The 20,429-nt window shown below is 42.1% G+C and overlaps 2 protein-coding genes across 17 annotated transcripts in view; one reads left to right on the plus strand and one right to left on the minus strand.

The window, feature by feature from the left end:
- Positions 1 to 6,610, plus strand: part of LRP2BP (LRP2 binding protein) — a 39,513-nt gene extending 32,903 nt beyond the window's left edge. For 7 of the 10 annotated variants that reach the window (XM_078366149.1, XM_078366156.1, XM_078366148.1 and 4 more), the window contains one exon: positions 1,474 to 1,875. In XM_078366149.1, the coding sequence (XP_078222275.1) occupies positions 1,474 to 1,837 (364 nt within the window). In that variant the 3' untranslated portion in view covers positions 1,838 to 1,875. Of the gene's footprint in view, positions 1 to 1,473; positions 1,876 to 5,159 lie in introns of those variants that run through there. The other 3 variants (XM_035292520.3, XM_078366153.1, XM_078366154.1) reach the window with 1 other exon arrangement.
- A 1,911-nt stretch (positions 6,611 to 8,521) lies between these two features.
- SNX25 (sorting nexin 25) overlaps positions 8,522 to 20,429 on the minus strand; it is a 159,190-nt gene continuing 147,282 nt past the window's right edge. For all 7 annotated transcript variants that reach the window (XR_013532756.1, XM_035292529.3, XM_078366136.1 and 4 more), the window contains 5 exons: positions 19,091 to 19,208; positions 14,893 to 14,959; positions 10,652 to 10,833; positions 9,745 to 9,845; positions 8,522 to 9,108 (listed from right to left, as the gene is read on the minus strand). Coding sequence is in view for 6 of the 7 variants with exons in the window: in XM_035292529.3 (XP_035148420.1) it covers positions 9,028 to 9,108; positions 9,745 to 9,845; positions 10,652 to 10,833; positions 14,893 to 14,959; positions 19,091 to 19,208 (549 nt within the window). In the remaining variant the exon portion in view is untranslated. The remainder of the gene's footprint in view (positions 9,109 to 9,744; positions 9,846 to 10,651; positions 10,834 to 14,892; positions 14,960 to 19,090; positions 19,209 to 20,429) is intronic.

Consider the following 20,429-nt stretch of genomic DNA (forward strand, 5'->3'; position numbering starts at 1 on the left):
CTCACACTAGCAACACAGGATTTTGGAGGGAACTTCTTACTCAAACCACAGCAATGTCTAATGAAGTCAACTGGACGACGGCATTGACAAGAACTCCTACTACCTGTTCTGTGCCAGATCCTCCAGAGCTTTCTGCAGCATTAGAAATGACAGCTACTGAGCACTTGAAACGTGTCAAGTGCAACTGAGCACTCATCAACTTTTAACATTTTAATTAATGTCAATATTCATGTGGCTAGTGGTGACCATACTGGATAGCACAACTCTATGCAATTAGCCTTCAGGATCGCGCCAGCTGAAGCAAGCTTCTTCAGCAGCAGCTGCCTTCTTTGTAAGAAGAGAATGCTTTTACAGCAGGATCATCATCATGTGCTTAACACAGCTTGGCATATCACAAATATTTACTATGTCTTCCCTTCTTCCCACACTCCTCGGTCATGCAGTTCTGTAAGTGCACAGCTAAAAGACAGCTTCGTAGGAACTGTAACGTGCGAATATGGTTAAAAGACTGACACTATACCTAATAAAATATACAAGAAAGTCTTTTTCTGGAGTCCCTAAGGCTCCATGTACTTTCCTACACATATTTACCCACAGTGTATAAAAGCGATGTGTCAGGGAAACAGACCTGGGTGTTCCCTGCAGTGGCCATCGGACTCTGCGTATGCTGGTGTGTTTCCCAGCGCCAGGTCTCCCCTCTCTCCAAGCCCTAGTGCAGGCCAGTGATCTATAAGAGAGAATGAAGCAGGGGAGGAGCTGCTTTTAGCCCCTTCCCCACTGTCTTGGGCTCCGGGCAGCAGACCAGTTACAGGAGTGATTGCCAGTGTCTAAAAGCAAGTGCTCATCTTAGTTAGAACTAAGACTTTAAATCTTTAAAATCTTTGGCACTTTCCATTATTTTCCACATTCCTACTCATTGTGGCTAACATGTTAACCTATATAACACCGATTAACATGGAGCTGACTGGATTGCATTTTCACAATTCTCCATGTTTATGTCTGGGTGTAAAGGATGACTTCTTTTCATTGCCCATTTTTAAAGAAGATGTGCTACTTAAAAGGTTTTCTGGTCCTATGTGGCTAGTCCAAATTTAAGGATATGTTTCCATACGTGAGCCAAAGAAAAAGAAAATGCTTTCTCCTCCATTAAGTTTAAATCCACTTAAACTTAAGTCACATAAACTTAAGTGATGTTAAACTTCCAATCGTAATATTACAAGAAAAAAGAAACATACCTTTGTTTTCTAGTGGTTGAGCCTGGGCATAATTACAGAGATGTAAAGACCACTATGTTAAGTTCATCTCCTGGTAGGAGATGGCTAGCTACATGAACCCTTCAGCACACAGCAAACAACTCAGTTCTCAAGGCAGCAGAGAGAAATCACTTGGGCACAAGGAGTTTCTAGGCACATCGTTTTACACTTAAACCATAACTGATGTCCTCTTCAATTTCACAACTCTCCATCCTCTCAGGATTGCCGATTATGATGAGGTTCACGACATCCCCATGATCGCCCAGGTCACAGAGTGTCTCCCAGAGTTCATCATCAGAGGCATGGCGATGGCATCCTTCTACCACGCAAGGTGTCTTCAGCTTGGCTTGGGCATCACCAGGGACGAAGCAACAGCTAAACACTATTATTCTAAAGTAAGCTTTGGAACAAAACATAAACTGACCCAAAGAGAAACTGCCAGGCTTGTAGCTGCAGCTTGGATGATTTTATGGATTAGTGGTTTCTTGCCACTCAATTACTGGGCAGATAACCTCTGTCTACAGAGAGGCTGTCAGACGTGCAGATTGTTTGCAGACAATTCTGTCAGATTCTTATTAGCATAATTTAGCTCAAATGATTAAAAGTCCTATTTTGATGCAAATTACTTTCATTCTGCGTCGGTCTGCAGCCTAAGGCCCAGCAGCAAGGCCTTAAAGCAGAACTGTTCATGTCTTTCATCTAGAAAAAGTGTGAACTTGTGTGTTCATTCTAGTATGCAATGAAATATCAAACTTTTTGGGGCATGACATCTACCACACTTAGGAGGGATATTCTTGAGTTTGAGGTAATCAGTTAAAATAAGTTTTTCATATTTTAATCCATGTGGCCAATTTATTTAGATCCCAAATGCATTTCAGGTTTAAAATAGAGTACTAAAAAGCAAGGGGTGTGGCAGTGGAGGGGTAAGGGGGATCGTTATGAATACTCTGAGTTTTAAAAAGCTGTGCACATCTTAGGTCCATCACATCCATGAGTCCCAACTAGAATTGCATCATGACAGACTTTGTAAAGCAATGGTGTAGTACACAGACTGTTCAGCTTACATGGGGGAACGATGGAGGGAACAGTCTTTTGAGTCCCGTGGCTGACTCTGAGATCACAGCAGTGGTTCCCAAGCTTCTCTGCGTGTTAAAATCACCTGAGGATCTTTTACCAATTCCAAAGTTCAGGCCTTATTTCAGAAAATTTCAGTCATGGTCTCTAGGAGACAGAGCTTATTTGTTGAAGCTCCCCATGGGATTCCAATGTTAGGTAAGTTTGGGAACCCTAAATTACTTTGTTTAAAATTAAAACTTCCAGAGCATCAAAGTCATATTAACACATAAACACAGCACACAGCCAAATGCAACTGATCTTTGAGGTGCCTACCGCTACACCATTCCTAGTATAAATAGTTGTCTAACTTTTTTCATTTAAATGCTCTCTGTACTGGCTGGGTGCAGTGGCTCATGCCTGTAATCCCAGCACTTTGGGAGACTGAGGCAGGCAGATCACTTGAGGTCAGGAGTTTGAGACCAGCCTGGCCAATAGAGTAGAGATGGAGTTTCGCCAAAAATACAAACATCAGTCAGGTGTGGTGGCGCGTGCCTGAAATCCCTGCTACTCTGGAAGCTGAGGCAGGAGAACTGCTTGAACCTGGGAGACGGAGGTTCCAGTGAGCTGAGATCATGCCACTGCACTCCAGCCTGGTACTCCGTCTCAAAAAATAAAAAGCTCTCTGTATATTACACCAATTTCCAAGCGAAGCCAATTTCAGGTTCTATGCTATGCTTAATATCCTTAGAAAATTCTAGTCAATGAGACTTAGGAATTCTCTTAAAAAAAAAAAAGAAAACTCTAGTCAAACATATTCTGAAATGTGGTAATATATTCATCCTGAATAAAACAGTAAACGAAGGCTGGGCGCGGTGCCTCACGCCTGTAATCCCAGCACTGAGGGAGGCTGAGGTGGGAGGATCACCTGAAGCCAGAAGTTTGAGACCAACCTGGCCAACATGGCAAAACCCCGTCTCTACTATAAATACAAAATTAGCCCATGGTGGTGGCACATGCCTGTAGTCCCAGCTACTTGGAAGGCTGAGGCAAGAGAATTGCCTCAAGGAGGAGAACCTGCAAGGAGGAGGTTGCAGTGAGCTGAGGTTGGGCCACTGCACTCCATCCTGAGTGACAGAGCGAGACTCCATCTCAAAAAAAAGGATTGCAATCTGAGAACGATTTTCCATACGATGGGAGAAAACAGCCCCATGACTCTGCATTAAAAAGACCACATCTAGAATACTCCCAGTTTGGGCCATTGTACATTACGAGGATACTGATAACATGGAGATCATTTTGAGGAAGTAAACTAGTGAAGGGTCTGGAATGATGTCATCTGAGGGAGACTGCCTCCCTCAGAGCCAAAGGACAGGAGGGGTCCTGACTGTGGCCTTCACCAGACCGGCAGTGTCCCATAGGAAGGGAATGGGTGGGGAGTGAGCAGAATCAGAGCCCACGGCAGGCAGTGTGTTACAGCAGAAGGCAAGGCAGTAAGATGACCTGGAGGTGACAGACCCACGCCTGCTCTCAACTCTGCCACTGTCAGGCGGGATGACTCCAACTTCCTGGAGTCTTAGGTTCTGTGAAACAATCATTATGTATTCTGTTAGGACCTTTCAATGACTCTAGAGTACATGGATAGAAATATCAGCTTAAAATTTCAAGAAGAGACAACAGTTGAGGAAACAAAAACACAAGTTTCTCTAAAGGTGGTAACTTCCTGTTACTGGAAGCAACCAGGCAAATACCTAGTGACCAATTGTCACGGTACTGAAGGGACACTTTCTGCACAGAGTGGGTTTGGATGAGAGAGCTCTCTCCCTAATTCTTGACATTCTAGAAATTATGCACCTTGTCACCACTGAGATACAATAAAACTATTTTAGGTATATATTTTAAAATTCACATAATGAGATCAACTCTGAGGCCAAATGTTAATGCTTTCCATTTTACTGACTTTAATAATTCATAAAATACAATGCTATCGCCGGTGCCTAAGTTCCCTTTATTCTGGGCACTGATAAAATGTTCTGTCTTTCAAATGATAAGAACATGGTTGTTTTGGCCGGGCGCGGTGGCTCACGCCTGTAATCCCAGCACTTTGGGAGGCCGAGGCAGGTGGATCACGAGGTCATGAGATCGAGACCATCCTGGTCAACATGGTGAAACCCCGTCTCTACTAAAAATACAAAAAATTAGCTGGGCACGGTGGCGCGTGCCTGTAATCCCAGCTACTCAGGAGGCTGAGGCAGGAGAATTGCCTGAACCCAGGAGGCAGAGGTTGCAGTGAGCCAAGATCGCGCCATTGCACTCCAGCCTGGGTAACAAGAGCAAAACTCCGTCTCAAAAAAAAAACCAAAAACCAAAAACATGGTTATTTTGAATACTGATCCATTCTGCTTTGGTTAAAGTAGTACATCAGAACAGAAAGTATCTTAACACATTTCCTTGAAATTCACTGTACTTTACTCTTCTTTTTGTTGGAGACAGAGTCTCACTCTGTCACCAGGCTGCAGTGCAGTGGCGTGATCCCAGCTCACTGTAATCTCCGGCTCCCTGGTTCAAGCTCTTCTTCTGCCTCAGCATCCCGAGCATCTGGGATTATGCACCACCAGGCCCGGGTAATTTTTATATTTAATAGAGACCTGTATTTTAGGTGTGTTTTTCACCATGTTGGCCAGGATGGTCTCAATCTCCTGATCTCATGATCTGCCTGCCTCGGCCTCCCGAAGTGCTGGGATTACAGGCGTGAGACACTGTGCCTGGCCTACTATTCTGAAATGAATTAAAAAAAGAAAGGACTCAAACAATTAGAATGTATCTAAATATCTGATTCTTTTTGGTTTTAAGGCTTGTCATCTGAATCCTGCACTGGCGGATGAACTTCACTCTTTACTTATTCATCAAAGAATTTAGACCACAGTGTATTTCAACCAAGATCATCCATGCTAACACCTTACGACGTGTGCATTTTTACAGTAGCTATGTTGGCCTATTTTGCACATTGCAAACTACACTATCCTGGGTATTTTACGGGTAACATGTTACTTCGTTCTTGAATTTGTACACTATTAAGTTTTGCAACTTACCTAGATACAGGGTCAAATTGCTGGAAGAATCCTCAAAGGTCCACCTCTTAGCCTACAGACTGGCCTAGACAATATCAAGTATCAAAACCATTCTATAAAGCAACTATCTTTTTCCTTTCTTTAATACCGAATCTCTAAAAAGACTTAGTATAGCTTTGGTTTCATAAGTTCAGAAGTAGAAATGATACAAACTTATTCAAAGCCATCATTTGAAAGTTTAATTCTTTAAATTTGTCACTTAGTTTTGTGAATTTTGAATAATAACATTTGAATTTTGTTTTAGTCATTTAAAATTTTTAAATGCAAATTCACAAAACTAAATAAGGGTAAAAAAATGTAAAGAAACTTAAGTAAGAGTGGGTAGCATTTCTGTCCTGAGGCTACTAAAGCTAAAACTGCACGAAGTCTTTTGAGACCTCTCTCTTCTTAAAAAGCTTCATAAACCATTGGCTGATTTATTACATAAACTTCAAAAAAGTGGGTTATAAGACAGGGCTTTAGACTCTGACCTCCAAATCTTCTCTCAAGGATCGGAATTTAATGAGTAAAACAATTGCTATATGAAAATACTGATAAGATAAAGCAAGTCATTTCTTTTTGCTTCAGCTCATTTTCTACATTTTTAAAACACTCTGGAAAAAACCTCAATGAAATCATCAACAAGAACCACAACTAAATATTGTTAAGTTAGCAAAAGGTTTTCCTTATATAGATTACGTCTATGAAGGCAAAAGGTGACAGTAAAAACACTAAGATTCTACAAGGCTATTCATTTGTGAAACAAAGACACATACTGAAGATATCCTGACTATCCCTATTTTATCAACTGATAAAATAACTGATAATCGCAGCCATCCTGACAGTGGATTTAAACAAGGTTTTTTTAGTAAATGGGAAAATGCAGTTAATATGGAGGTGACAGTCACCAAGAGCTGCTGAATGGCGTTATGTGCTCTAGCTTTATGTTCTGGCTTGTCTAGATTGCTTGAACTTCATTTTGTCTTTATATTAAGGGAAGAAATTTCAACAGATTCAGGTTTGAGATATCCTCAAATGGTCACGTATTTCTCTCAAATCTCTTTCTCAATACCATCCATGTAAGATCCAATTTCCCAACTAGTATTCTTTTCCACACTTAATCCAGTTCCTAAAGATTCTTTAAGAACCTTTAAGAATCTTAGCCAGGTACAGTGGCTCATTCCTGTAATCTCAGCCTTTGGGAGACAGAAGTGGGCAGATCCCCTGAGGTCAGGAGTTCAAGACCAGCCTGGCCAACATGGTGAAACCCTGTCTCTTCTAAAAATACAAAGATTAGCTGGGTGTGGTGGCAGACACCTGTAATCCCAGCTACTTGGGAGGCTGAGGCAGGAGAATTGCTTGAACCCGTGAGGCGGAGGTTGCGGTGAGTCAAGATCGCGACATTGCACTCCAGCCTGGGTGACAAGAGGGAAACTCTGTCTCAAAAAAAAAAAAAAAAAAAAAAAGAATCTTAAAATAGGAACATAATAAAAAATTGGCCCTAAGTAAAGAGCATTTTTTAAAGATGGGTTTCAGAAATCATAAACTTGGACATACGCCATACATGGTAACATGCTGTGCTTAAATGTTTTCCATAAATCCAATGCGGAATTTAAAATTCCAGTTTACCGTAGTTACTGTAAAGCTGATGCTCTGGCACAAGTGAGCCCCTGCAGTTTCCCACTGCGGAGGACAGCAGTAAATCCCTTCACCTGTGAGTGTGGTGACCTCTAACATTACTCTCTCTCTCTCCCTCACACACACACCCACGCCTTCTCTAAGCTTCCTTATAGCTGGTATCTCATGGAAAAACAACAATTTATCGTTAACATAGAGGAGACAAAAGAATAGCGATCTTTCTCATTTGCAATCCTAACAGCTGCAGTTTAAGTGACAGCATAGAATCATGCCGAAAGTGGACATTTCTAATAATTGTTTTATGGTAAGTTCTTTGGACTTGACAACTTCACATTCTTCTCTTCCTTGAATGTATTTTTTCTGGTCTTTTCTATGGTCTTTTGAAGGATAATTTTCATCAATAGCCAACTTTGGGTATTTCTTTTAAGTGTCAAATATCATAGTTTGAAAAAAGGGTAAAAAAGCAATAACTAAAAAAATCTTAAGGATAACATTTTGGCTTACCAATTTTTAATCATTTACCTTTCGGAACTTGTTTCTTATCAAGAAGTTTGCAGGTATGGTGCATATATTACACGTATGTAATCTGGCATGCGTTATGCACCCAGGTATATGGTATCTTTCAGTGACTCAAACTGCATTTTCACCTTTTAACTGTTTTGTTTTCAATATTCTTGGGGATTAGAGAGGGGAAGCTATTATCATTGCATAATAGATGATGAAACCAGGAAAATTAAGTACTTGTCCATGGCCCCAGTATCAATAACAACATAAATCTCTACTCCAGATCTCCCCAAATGCCCCTGTGGTCTAAAGGGCTCGATGACACAACCAAGTCCCTGAAGGGGCTGCGTCTTCCTCTTTCCACCCCTCCCCCTCCCCCCCACCCCGTCTCAGTCCAGCCCATACTCCCAGGGTCAGCTTCCATCCCTCCTCCCTAATGCCTTTTTTTTTTTTGAGACGGAGTTTTGCTCTTGTTACCCAGGCTGGAGTGCAATGGCGCGATCTCGGCTCACCACAACCTCCACCTCCTGTGTTCAGGCAATTCTCCTGCCTCAGCCTCCTGAGTAACTGGGATTACAGGCATGCGCCACCATGCCCAGCTAATTTTTTGTATTTTTAGTAGAGACGGGGTTTCACCATGTTGACCAGGATGGTCTCGATCTCTTGACCTCGTGATCCACCCGCCTCTCGGCCTTCCAAAGTGCTGGGATTACAGGTGTGAGCCACCATGCCCAGCCCTAATGCCTCTCCTCAAGCACTAACTGGCTCTTTCTGCTCACTAAGAATCATATATTTCACATATTTATTTCTTGTCTGGAGAAAGGCAGCAAACTTTAAAAACGTCCCTGCAGATGTAGTTAAGTGCATAGTGTTTTCTATAAAAAGGCATTCGATAAATGTTTGAACTGCCTGTAGAGTTTCAACCTGTTTTTTTGAGATATAAGTATCTTAAATATCATAGAGTGCTGTGATTCATTTTTGTATTTTATTGCTTTGAATGCTCAAACTATGGGAAATCTTTGGTAAAAATAAAGACAATAAAATCTTCACAATAACTTTACACAAAGCATTGCACGACAATGTTCTTCAATACACATGAAATAATGTAAGAATGTTCACAATCCTCAGTGAGGAAATAACTGTACAATATTCATAGTTCATTTTAAAACAAAATCTTCTCATAAATATTTAAAATACTTCCTAAGTTCTCACATATTAACGTTTGTATTTCAATTAGTATGTTGTTCTTTAAAGTATTTATATTAAATAAAAATCAATGAGTTTTTTTCTGTTGCCTACCACAGCATAAGTCCCGTCCTCCCCAATTCTGCTTATTTCACATAAAACTAGAGGGAGGTGACCAAAACAGAAATCAGTATGGTTCTCATTCAGGCCCTCTGTGGAAAAGAGGAAAATGTTTCATGTCTATTATTACACAGACATTTTTCTGGTGGTTTATTTGTGCAGTCTCAAACTTGACCAGTTTTAAGTTGATCTAAATGAGTTCTCAGCTCAGGACACAGTTCAATTAGCAGCAGTTCCATCAGCACCTGAACCAAGAAAGAAGGAAAAGAAGTAGAAAAATGTGTTTTTTTCTCCAAGGGTTTATTCGAAATAGATACCTGCATCTAAGAGAAAAATCTAATTTTAGGTCTGAAATTATCTCAGTAAACAAATAACTCTCAAACAGTATTTGATATTGTTAACTATAATCAAAGAGATGACTGGGAAAACCAAGCAGTTATGCAGCAATGTTGTATCAAAAGTCAAGGGAGAATGGGCGAGGTGGCTCACATCTGTAATGCCAGCACTTTGGGAGGCCAAGGTGGGCGGATCACCTGAGGTCAGGAGTTAGAGACCACCCTGGCCAAGATGGTGAAACCCCGTATCTACTAAAAATATAAAATTTAGCTGGGTGTGGTGGCAGGTGCCTGTAGTTCCAGCTACTCAGGAGGCTGAGGCAGGAGAATCACTTGAACCCAGGAGGCAGAGGTTGCAGTGAGCTGAGATCATGCCCTTGCACTTCAGCCTGGGGGAAAAGAGCAAAACTGTCTAAAAAAAAAGGCAAGGGGGACGACTAGTACGTGAGAACCCGAGTGCTGCAGCCACGGGCGTCGATGTTTCTTCCAACCAAATGAAGAAGCAGACAAAATGAAACAGAAACCCCCGAGCTTTAATTTACTCACATATAACAGATGCTTGTTGGCTCTTGTTTCTTGCAATGCATTGAATATTTTTATTATACCATGGCGGGCATTCTGCTGTCCAACAAGGCTCTGAAGCATATCTGAAAAATTAAGTTTATATTCTGTGCTGCTGTTGATAAAGTTCTCAGGGCATGGCTCTCTAGTGAAAGGAATATAACACTGCACACATCCAATCAATAAAGACACGGGGCATGAGAAACACGAACCCTCAGTTCTCTCAAATGCTTCAGGAGAGAATTTTTCAATATAAGGCATTTATACAAGTTACAATTTTAATATTTTGCAACTACGAATTTTAATAATTAAAATGTTAGTATTTTGCTAAAAATTAATCTCTCAAAACACTATACTTTAGCAGGAATTCTAAAATACAAAATTTATTATCTATTCTAAAACATTTTTCAAGTTCTTAAGATTCTCAGTATAGCTTCTTAGCAAGTGACAAAACATGGTTTAAAAGAGTATGATCCAGGGCCGGGCGCGGTGGCTCACGCCTGTAATCCCAGCACTTGGGAGGCCGAGGCAGGTGGATCAAGAGATCGAGACCATCCTGGTCAACATGGTGAAACCCCGTCTCTACTAAAAATACAAAAAATTAGCTGGGCACGGTGGCACGTGCCTGTAATCCCAGCTACTCAGGAGGTTGAGGCAGGAGAATTGCCTGAACCCAGGAGGCGGAGGTTGCGGTGAGCCGAGATCGCGCCATTGCACTCCAGCCTGGGTAACAAGAGCGAAACTCCGTCTCAAAAAAAAAAGAAAAAAAAGAGTATGATGCATTTTTTTCATTGTAAAGAATGTTTCCTGCAAGACAAATGAAAAACACCCCAGTGGGGTTAACACTCCCTCACGACCTCTATGCTCTTCAGGGTGACAGCCCAGGCCTCACCTGGAATGTTCTCAAGCAGCTTTTGCTGTGCTCTCTGTTTGATTTCCCGACTTCGCGCTGCGCTTCTGATCGTGGTCGGTGGTGCCAACTTCCCATCTGGCCAAAAAGCATCCCGGAAAACACTGATGTAGTAAACCAACATTTGCTCACTGAAAATCCAGTTGACTGTGTCCCGGATTTGTCTTTTAAGAGAAAAAGATTTCTTGGATGAGGTTTTTAAAAATTGTGTACTCTGTGCTCAAATGGCACTTATCAATGGGAAGGTTAAGATACAGCCTGATCTAAGTGATTGATAAATAGACGAGGAATTGGATTTTTAAACTCTGGTTCTGAAAGTTATTATTATTTTTGAGATGTAGTCTCTCTCGCTCTGTCACTCAGGCTGGAGTGCAGTGACAGGATCTCCACTCACTACAACCTCCGCCTCCTGGGTTCAAGCGATCCCAAGAAGCTGGGACTACAGGCGTGTGACACCAGGCCCAGCTAACTTTTGTGTTTTTAGTAGAGATGATGGCCAGGCTGGTCTCGAACTCCTGACCTCCGGTGATCCACCTGCCTTGGACTCTCAACGTGCTGGGATTACAGGGGTGAGCCTGCTCCAGACCTGTTTCACTTTGGTAATACTGCATGACTGTGTACTCCTGGAGCTCACTTTGTCAGGGGCACTAACTTCTCCAAATGCTGGCTGTGTAGCACCTTTCAATCTACAAAGACAAGAACTGAGAGACTGATTTGTCTGAAGACTGCGACATTTCCATGAAGTGTTATCAGGTGAAGACATAACTCCATTTAAAGAGTGTCAGAAGTGGTCTGGAAAACCTCCCTGAGATCCTGAAGTCCTGCAGGAGGACCAGGCTTTCCACAGCTGTCTTTTAGTGCTGCTATGGCAGATAATGCTGGGCAGGATACTCGGATCCAGATGAAGCACTTCACATGCCCATGAGGGTAGAAAAAAAGACAGTTCCTTTCAAAGACACACTGCTATCTGGTCAACTTCAAAATTCCACAAGAATGAAAATTGGGTGGCAGGCATTTGACTTGCAGTTCCACGTTTTATTTGGTCACCCAGGTCTTCCATACAACCCCATTTCTTTAGTCAGCAGCCAAATTCTAACCAGTTACAGGTCCTCTGCTGTCAAGAGACAACTACACACAGTTCAAAGAGCCCAAGAGTAGTGTGAGGTTGGGAGAAGAAAGTGTCTCCACTGAAAAGGGGAAAAGAATCATCTTAGACTATCTGTGCCAGAAAGACATCCAATTTCAAACTCCATTCATGAATAATAATAAATCAAAAAGCCCTTTAAGAATCCAGCTTCCAACCAGAATTTTAAAAGGACAGTATGAGGTTTTCAGAAATAGGATCTGAAACAGATGTTTCAAGTCCGATGCTTTGCAGATAGCAGTGGGTCACTACTGAATGTACATCTGAACTCCACTATGAGTCAACCACACTGTTATCTCTCACAGTATCTAACAGTCTGCAACTGCACATCTCCTATATTCTTCTCTACATTTCTTGGAACTGTGCAATTCAAATCTAGACCACAGAAGTTTATTAGTTTAATGGAACTTGTGGTTTAAGAGAGAATCTGCTGACCTGCCTGCCTACCTTCCTAAAATTTCAGTTTACAATTTGAGATTAGGAAGTGACTCTTAATAAAGGTCATCATCTAAGTATTTTTTTTTTTTTAACCAATTTAGATCCTTCTATCAGCTGAAATCTGTCCGATGCTTTGGAAGCAATTCTAGCATGTGACATTTTAATTACAAGGCAAGAGACACACACTGCGCTCCTGCTTAATTTCATGAGTCATCATCTGCTGAAGACAAAAATAGCAAAGAGCCATGTGCTCCATGATTCTGTACCTGATGAAAAGCCCACTGAAATGAACAGCCTGGAAATCCTCTCCATGTGCCTCTTCTCCATCCCCATGAAATAACTGCCTGATGTACCCACCACTCACAACCCGTAGCTGCTCATTTTATAATTAATAGGGGTGAGGAAAGTATGCATGATTTGCTGAAACTGAAAAGGAAAATAAATTAGCAAGTCTTGAGAACTGAGAAAGAGAAGACCATCCTGGGAATTTCTTTTAATTACAGGTGCATGCACCACCATGCCCGTGTAATTTTTATATTTTTAGTAGAGACGGGGTTTCGCCATGTTAGCCAGGCTGATCTCAAACTCCTGACCTCAACTGATCCAACTGCCTTGGCCACCTGAAGTGCTGGGATTACAGGCGTGAGCCACGGCGCCTGGCCTTTTTTTTCGGGAATTTCTTTATCTAAGGCTGATCAGTACAAAAGAGGTTTGCCTTAGACTAAGACAAAAAATTAAACAGGCCATTTTTTCTGAGTAAAACAAAAGCCTATGATACTAAGGTCAACTAAACAAGCCTCTGATGGGCAACTAAAACTTTTTTTTTTTGAGAAAGGGTCTCAGTCTTTCATCCAGGCTGGAATGCAGTAGCTCATAGCAGCCTTGACCTCCTGGGCTCAAGCAGTCCTCCCGCCTGAGCCTCCTGAGGAGCTGAAATCACAGGCACGCACATACTACCACATCTGGTTAATTTAAAAAATTTCCGTAAAGATGGAGTCTCATCATGTTGCCCAGGCTGGTCCTGAACTCCTGGGCTGAAGCAATCTGCCCGCTTTGGCCTTCCAAAGGGTTGGGATTACAGGCATGAGACACTGTGCCCAGCCAACTAAAACAATTTTTTTTTTTAAACCTTAGAAGTAAACTTTGGTTTCTGACCACAAGGAAAATATAAAAAAAGAATAGCAAATGTTCTTTACAATGTTTCCTATAAAAATTTATAAGCTTTATATGATAAAACTATGTGTGGCAACTAAATCTTTCACTTGGGAAAAGTTGATAATTTCACCTTAAAGCTTATTTTGTTATACGAAAAAGTGATTGAAAAAAATTTTTTCTACAAGTTGACTCTTATTCTGCAGGAAATCATAATGTTTATCTCGTGAAGAATCCTGGGTATAGAGTTACCATATAAAAGATCTTGATAACTGTATTTCCAAATCCCAGCACAGAGATGAAGCAGGCACCAGGGCAGGAGGCCAGGTTAGGTCTGCCAAACTGGTCTGGTGACTTCAGACAAGTTTCTTGATCTCTTTGGTTCTGCTTCTTTGCCAACAAAATGAGGAGTCAGACTAATCTCTAAGACCCCTCTTCAGGCCTAAATGGATCTAAATAATTCTATTCAACTTCTATTGGCTACATGACTTTGTAGTTATGAAAAATTCCAATAATTTCTTAGAAACTAGTATTAATTGACTATGAGTTAGTTCCCAATTACAAACCCAGCATTTTCATAAATGATCGGACTGTGGGTCACTTTTTATGAGCAACATTAGAACACTCCGTGAAAAACCTGTATACATATATAATCCCTTTATGTATATGGATAATATAATATGGTTTAGAACATACATCTGGCTCATAATAGTGCTAGATGACAGGGCCACACACATGCCCCAATGGACACTCAGATATTAACTAATAAGAAGAATTAGCACTTCAGTGCTACACAACTCTAAAACCTTAGTACATGGTATCTATTTTCCTCTAAGTAAACTTTGCCTGCCATGTGATGCTCATCCTACTTTCCTTCTGGCTTAGAGTCTAAACCTTGAACTGATTCTCATTATTTGAAATAAAAACATTCTATCCAAGACGCTTAAACGAGTCATCATAATCAAAGGGAGCTTTACAGAACACACCTCCTGACCCTCGCCAGCCAGAATGTGGAAGGAGCTCAAGCTTTTCTTATCTAATCTGCCATGCATTCTGTGGGAGAAATTCTTTCAGAAATCTACTCTCCTATCCAATCTTAGAATCACATCAGAAAAGCTGAGAGAAAAGATTTTCAGTTAAATCACTGGCTGCTGGATCATAAGGTAACTTGACTCTCAAGGCAAAGAGTAGGGCATGGATCCAAATATTAATTTCTTTTTTTTTTTGAGACGGAGTTTCGCTCTTGTTACCCAGGCTGGAGTGCAATGGCGCGATCTCGGCTCACCGCAACCTCCGCCTCCTGGGTTCAGGCAATTCTCCTGCCTCAGCCTCCTGAGTTGCTGGGATTACAGGCACACACCACCATGCCCAGCTAATTTTTGTATTTTTAGTAGAGACGGGGTTTCACCTTGTTGACCAGGATGGTCTCGATCTCCTGACCTCGTGATCCACCCGCCTCGGCCCCAAATATTAATCTCATACAACTCACTTGTTGATGGTTCTTCCAAAAGTGACCTGAACGAGGGCAATCAATGTTCTTCTCACCCATTTAAACACTAAAATAGAAACCAGAGGAAAATTTTTTATCACAGGGTATCACAATTTGGGACATTTTCACAGCTGTACAAAACATAAATCTTAACACTTAAGATCATTTGAGTCTTGACCTCAAGTCGAGGCTATGACATCTGCAGAATCTGAGTCTAGGGTAGCAAAGACTCTGCTCAGGAAAGCTCTTCTGACTAGGGTTTCATTTTCTACTAAGCAACTGATGAGATGAAACCAGGCTTTTTACAGTGTTTCAATGCCTCCCAACAGCTGTGCTCTAAGTGGAAAGAGTACTTCATCTGTCCCTGGGGTATTGACAACATGTCTGTTTTCCACCAGCACACAGTGTAGTTCCTATTTTAGATTTCTGTCTGGCTAGCTGAACACACTTTTTGAACTGCTGAATGAGAAACACCTATAGTCAACTACTTTGAAATATTAATGAACCGACGGGTCTAACTGTTCCCATTTGAAGCAGTTTGCAGATCACTGTGTACTTTTATGAATGGTGACGAGCCGGGACCCTGGATGAGAAATGAATTTGGCAGTCTCCTGTGCCACCCCCATAGCAGCAGGGCGTAAGTCACCTCCTCTGAACCGTCATCTGGAAAAGATGGTATTAACATGTGCCTTTCCTTCCATGTGTGTGAAAAAGGCTGTGAAGGGTTCTACAGATGATCTAAGCTTTTATTATTAACATAGGGACACATGTTTGTAGGTATAGAAAATGAACATAAACCAACAGATGGCAAAGAAATGCTATGAGGATATTTTAGGTCTACAAATTGGAACCTAAACCAAAATCTTCATTTATATATTCACCTCCATCCGTTGAAGTGTTTGGCTACTGACATATGAGGAAATGAGAAACTCAGACTCAGTCATAACGGAGCCAAGAGTTCAACACTTGCACCCACTAAGGAAAACTAACAATGGCAAATTCACAGACATGTCTGCACAAGGGCAACCACACAAATAAAAATCATAGAAAACCGGTGGCGTGTGCCTGTAATCCCGGCTACTCGGGAGGCTGAGGCAGGAGAATTGCCTGAGCCCAGGAGGCGGAGGTTGCGGTGAGCCGAGATCGCGCCATTGCACTCCAGCCTGGGTAACAAGAGTGAAACTCTGTCTCAAAAAAAGAAAAAAATCATAGAAAACACAGACTTGGTACCAGACATTAATACACTCTAAAGCCATTTCTAATTTTTTTTAATGGCTCAACATAACCTGTTAAAGTAGTATGAATCCTTCATGTCAAGTCTTGGAGTAGGAACCATACCTCAAAAATGTCTGAAACTTTTTGGTGGAATTAGCTGGAATGCTGCCAAGCACGTACACTTGTTCATTTTAGGCTGGCATTTAGGCTGGGATGAGCATGTCTGTCAGTGATGATAACTTCACTTTGCCTTTCTAGGGCAGGAAAGAAGTAGCTCATACCTAGAGGGTCTGAGGACAAGTGCAACTCTAGGAAGAGACCTGACAACCAAGTGGTTATTTTTTAAAATAAGGGGGCAGGAGTATTACTGGTCCCTTTTGGTATACTGGAGCAGAAATGAAAAGTCATTTTGCTACAAATTTTCTCTATTATTCTATTACAAAATTTACTCTATTACTTTTCCCTCACCTTCCCCAATCCCCAACACCCACCCCCACCACACACACACACACACACACACACACACACACACACGCCATTACTCCAAAGGTTTATTTGTTCAAAGCCACAGAGGCAGCTGCAGCAGCATTAGGATTCTGCTGGCAGCAAATGATCTCATCTCATTATAAATGATGTTCTATTTATTCCCTCTGAAATGCCACTAGCAAAAGCAAGTATGCTCTGAGCAGGCACAGATGGAGGAAGCACATGCTGCGGACAAGGTTAGGAGCCCTGCTCCAGCCAAAACTGGCTCTGACACACCTACCATGTCTCCTAAGCTCTGTACCAACAGCAAACACAAGATCAATGACGAAGGCTAGGATAGTGTTCCTATTCCTATCAATGACGAAGGCTAGGATAGTGTCCCTATTCCTATCAATGACGAAGGCTAGGATAGTGTCCCTATTCCTATCAACTGTACAGGAAACTGGGGAGACTCATGATTTAATGGGCCACCTTTTGCCAAAGAAGAGTCAGACTTTAGGTGGATTACTAATTTTGTCTATATTAAATCAACTTAAACATCGCTGTATATATCTTAAAGTGTCTCAAATATTGAAAGGCTACTAGGTTTTATCTGAAAGGATTTTTCATATTTAGATGATATTCCATGACACAGATATTTCTTAAATAAGTTATCTCCCATTACTAAAATTTATCTTAGTTCCAATTTTTCATTATTGTAATTATGCTAAATTATGTAAATCTCCAGCTGCACTTTAGAATTTAATTTTGTCTATTGCTTAATGTGAATTACACTTTTGCACACCTTATTCTGTGAATTCACTGAAGGCAGAATCTGTGTCTGATGTTTTTGTTTCCCTACAGAGCTGTATCTAAAACATATGCTCTCAAAGTGTTAGATGACTGACATTACATATCCTCTTAACTTTGGCTCAAAAGGAGAGAAAGGTCAGTGACCAAGGAGAGTTCATTCTGGGACTTAACATTTTTCTTGCCTATTCACTCATCGGTGCGTCTATCCAGGCATTATCGATCACGTACCACACATCAGGCATTGTAGTAGATAGTGAAGATTAAAAGACACGTAAGACATGTTTCTCTCTGTTAATAATTCTTTAAGTGACATGTTAAGGGATTTATAAATGAGAAGGGATCCATAGCCCCATTTCCTGTGTGAGACCAACTGGTGGCCTACTTCCTTGCCTCAAGGGAAAAGCTGCTAATGTGAATATACAGAGCCCAGGATAGCCACACTGCACTATTTGGCTGGTTGGGACCATCACTGACTCTTACTAACCCTTGCTCTTCTCATCTGCTTCCTCTTCGAGGCAGTCAGTGTGACAAAGTATACTCATCACAAGATTGAGAGTGTTGGGAGCCGTGAACATGTGGACAGAGAGTAGTATTAAGTCCTATTCAAGGCTCAACACTAAGCCATGTAGTCCAGTTTACCTTTCACCACGGTAATGTTTCCAGGGGGCAGCACTTGTACAACTCTTACGGAAACAGAACTTGACCCCCATTTTACGACTGTTTCTTGTACCTACATCGCCCCTTGAGGAGCATCACTAGAGCGGGACTTCTCAGCTTCAGCACTACTCATCTGGGGCAGGAGAACTGCTGCGGAGGCTGTGCTGAGCACTGCAGAACGCTTAGCAGCGTCCCAGACTCTACCCACTAGCTGTGCTCCAAGTTACGACAATCAAAAACATTTTCAGACATCACCGTATGTCCCTCCCTCCCTCCATGAAGAACTACCGCTCAAGAGGAAAAAGGTAGCTGGAAAATGGGGTGGAGGCATTCCTCGGCCACAGAATTATCCTAACACCAAAAGTCACTTTTAACAACAGGGTTTGTCCTGTGCTATACAAAATAATTTTCTGTATAACTTTTAGTGATAAGGCAATGAAGCCAGCCAAGTCACATAAAAATAGATGTGCAGGATTCTAACCCTCTGTGGTCAGAGCAACATGGTGCAGCGTAAATCGGGATGCTACGCTACGTTAGGACAGAGATCATATTTGTCCTGAGGTTGTATATGTAACACAGTATCTGGCTGGCTCGTTTTTTCTTTTTTTGAGACAGAGTCTCGCTCTGTCACCAGGCTGGAGTGCAGTGGTAACATCTTGGGTCATTGCAACCTCCACCTCCCGAGTTTAAGCGATTCTCCTGCCTCAGCCTCCCGAGTAGCTGGGACTACAGATGCGTGCCACCACGCCCAGCTAATCTTTGTATTTCTAGTAGAGATGGGGTTTCATCACGTTGGCTAGGATGATCTTGATCTCTTGACCTCCTGATCCGCCCCGCCTCCGCCTTCCAAAGTGCTGGGATTACAGGCGTGAGCCACTGCGCCTGGCCCTGGTTGGCTCTTAAAAAGAAATGCTGAATGAATGGATGCCTGAAAATAAACACACGTCTGATGCATTTCAGCCATAAAGGGATATTAAATGCGGGTGCGTGTTCAATTTTGCATACCGCTTTACTAGCAGATACCACTAATAATAACAAAGAAGCTTACTTCCTCGAAGTTCAAAAATCTCCCCAATCAACATGAAACATGGTTCAGCCAAGGCGTCTTTCCTCCCATCCACATCATCACCATAATCTGACAGGTCACTGTCCTCCTCTGTCTCCTCCTGGGAATACAGCAAAGGCACAGGAAACAGGTAACTTATCCAAGAAAACTGGTGGTGGTTCTCCCTCTTCCAGTGTAGATTCCAAACTATCGGCTCATATTCTAGCCTTTATTCCTCAGTTTTCATGCAGAAACCTATCCATTCTCAACACAGAGGAAAGAATCAGAAAAGCCTGATTCTAGAGCCTTATTCAAGGTTCGAAATAAGCTAATCTAAAAAAATCTGTCAGTGTATTAATAATCAATGAATTAACAGACAATAAAACGGTTTTCTAACCATTTTGAATTTCAAAACTAAGGCTTTTAACTTAATTTTTTTAAGTTTTCACTCCCTTAAAACAGCATGAAGTAAATAATTTTAAATTCACGTTTTTGTTTTTTTAACAAACATGCATTTTAAAGTAATTTAGTTATTTTGAAAGCTGTGGCTGAAGCTTTTATTCTTTCCTTCAGCTAGTCCCAGTTCTTGATCTGCGTATCAGCAGGGCCCAGTTCAAAGTATGATGCGGCTCTAGACTTCAGTGCCCACTGCCTTCTGGGGAGACAGACACACGGGCAGATGAGTATGATGCGGCTCTAGACTTCAGTGCCCACTGCCTTCTGGGGAGACAGACACACGGGCAGATGAGTATGATGCGGCTCTAGACTTCAGTGCCCACTGCCTTCTGGGGAGACAGACACACGGGCAGATGAGTATGATGCGGCTCTAGACTTCAGTGCCCACTGCCTTCTGGGGAGACAGACACACGGGCAGATGAGTATGATGCGGCTCTAGACTTCAGTGCCCACTGCCTTCTGGGGAGACAGACACACGGGCAGATGAGTATGATGCGGCTCTAGACTTCAGTGCCCACTGCCTTCTGGGGAGACAGACACACGGGCAGATGAGTATGATGCGGCTCTAGACTTCAGTGCCCACTGCCTTCTGGGGAGACAGACACACGGGCAGATGAGTATGATGCGGCTCTAGACTTCAGTGCCCACTGCCTTCTGGGGAGACAGACACACGGGCAGATGAGTATGATGCGGCTCTAGACTTCAGTGCCCACTGCCTTCTGGGGAGACAGACACACGGGCAGATGAGTATGATGCGGCTCTAGACTTCAGTGCCCACTGCCTTCTGGGGAGACAGACACACGGGCAGATGAGTATGATGCGGCTCTAGACTTCAGTGCCCACTGCCTTCTGGGGAGACAGACACACGGGCAGATGAGTATGATGC

The sequence above is a fragment of the Callithrix jacchus genome, chromosome 3, assembly GCF_049354715.1.
Source record: "Callithrix jacchus isolate 240 chromosome 3, calJac240_pri, whole genome shotgun sequence".
Taxonomy (NCBI): Eukaryota; Metazoa; Chordata; class Mammalia; order Primates; family Cebidae; genus Callithrix; species Callithrix jacchus.